The sequence below is a fragment of the Aptenodytes forsteri genome, unplaced genomic scaffold, assembly GCF_000699145.1.
Source record: "Aptenodytes forsteri isolate BGI_AS27 unplaced genomic scaffold, ASM69914v1 Scaffold244, whole genome shotgun sequence".
In the NCBI taxonomy this organism is placed as follows: Eukaryota; Metazoa; Chordata; class Aves; order Sphenisciformes; family Spheniscidae; genus Aptenodytes; species Aptenodytes forsteri.
In genome coordinates, this window is record NW_008795403.1 from 38154 (window position 1) to 39362 (window position 1209).

Genomic DNA, 1209 nt, shown 5'->3' on the forward strand with positions numbered 1-1209 from the left:
TTTTTCCTTTTTCTCCACCTTCTCCTCCGCCCTCTCCAGCAGCCGCCGCAGACAACCTCCGCCCTCCGTGTCCCCAAGATCCGCCGCCGCCACCACCGTCCCCACCGGCGCTCGTCCCTTCACCTGCCGTCGTCGCGCCGGGTGGCCGGGTGTACCCAGTTGTTATCGTGCAAGCCCACCCTGCAACCGGGCGCCTCTTTATCGGGTCTCCGGCAGCACATCCAGTAGGATCGGCCGTAAGGCAGGTCGTGGTGGTAGGGCTTGGGATGCCACCGGCACAGGGACACGTCCCCCTTCTCATAATGCTTCTTGCACTGCTTGCAGGGGTCGTCGCGGTAGAGGGGGTCGCGGTTCCAGCGGGAATCGGTGGCCTGCACCCCAAAGGTCTCGATGATGGACTTGAAGTAGTGGCAGGGGGACTTGAGGGCGGCCAGAGCTTGGGCGCTTGGGTGGGCAGGTAGCTGAAGATCTTCACCATGACGTGCTCCGGCAGCAGGAGCATGTACTGCCGGGGCTCCAGCAGCCGCTGGATCTTGAAGCGGATCTCCAAAAAGTCGTGGGAGACGTGACGGTACAGCCGGCAAAGCGAGGGGTCAGGGACAGCTGACGGCTCCTCGCTGGCCTCCGTGTCCTCCACCGCCGGCGTCTCCTCAGGGACGGGCAGGAGGAAGAGCTGCCCCGGCGGCGGGTCCTCCTGCGCCGCAGGCGGGCGGCGGACACTGCACCCTCCTCCTTCATCTTCTTGGCGCTGTCCTTGCCGAAGAAGACGCATTGGTCCACCACCCCCGTCACCACCACGTCCACGTGGAAGCCGGAGGCGCAATCCCGTGCCGACGCCGACGCCCCCTCGCCAGTTCCTTCGCCCATCTCCGGCTTGACGGCGGTCACCGACCCCTCGCCGCACCCCATGTCCATGTTGGGGCCGTCCCCGTCCCCCTTGGGACCGGCGGGGGGGGGGGGGGGGGCGGGGGGGCGCCCCCGGCAGCGGTGGGGGGCACAGGGGGGGCGGGGGCCCGGGCCGGGGTCGGGGCGCGCCCGGCGGCATCCCCGCCCCCCGCTCCTGTCCCGCAGCTCATAAAGACACAATTGGGACGCCCGACAGCACCCGGTTCAGCCGCAGCGGCTCCAGCGCGGGGCTCGCGGCCGCTGGAGATGCGGAAGGCGATGCGCACCTCGCCAGGACCCGGTGCCGAAGATGCCGCCGCCGCC

The 1209-nt window shown here is 69.6% G+C and overlaps 1 protein-coding gene across 1 annotated transcript; it reads right to left on the reverse strand.

Annotated features, from left to right (window-relative positions):
- Positions 1-19: 19 nt before the first annotated feature.
- Positions 20-947, reverse strand: FBXO46 (F-box protein 46). Its single transcript, XM_019472442.1, is given in 3 exon segments — positions 20-440; positions 443-726; positions 729-947. Coding segments are annotated over 3 exon segments (792 nt in total). The 5' UTR covers positions 916-947; the 3' UTR covers positions 20-119.
- Between the last annotated feature and the right edge of the window lie 262 nt (positions 948-1209).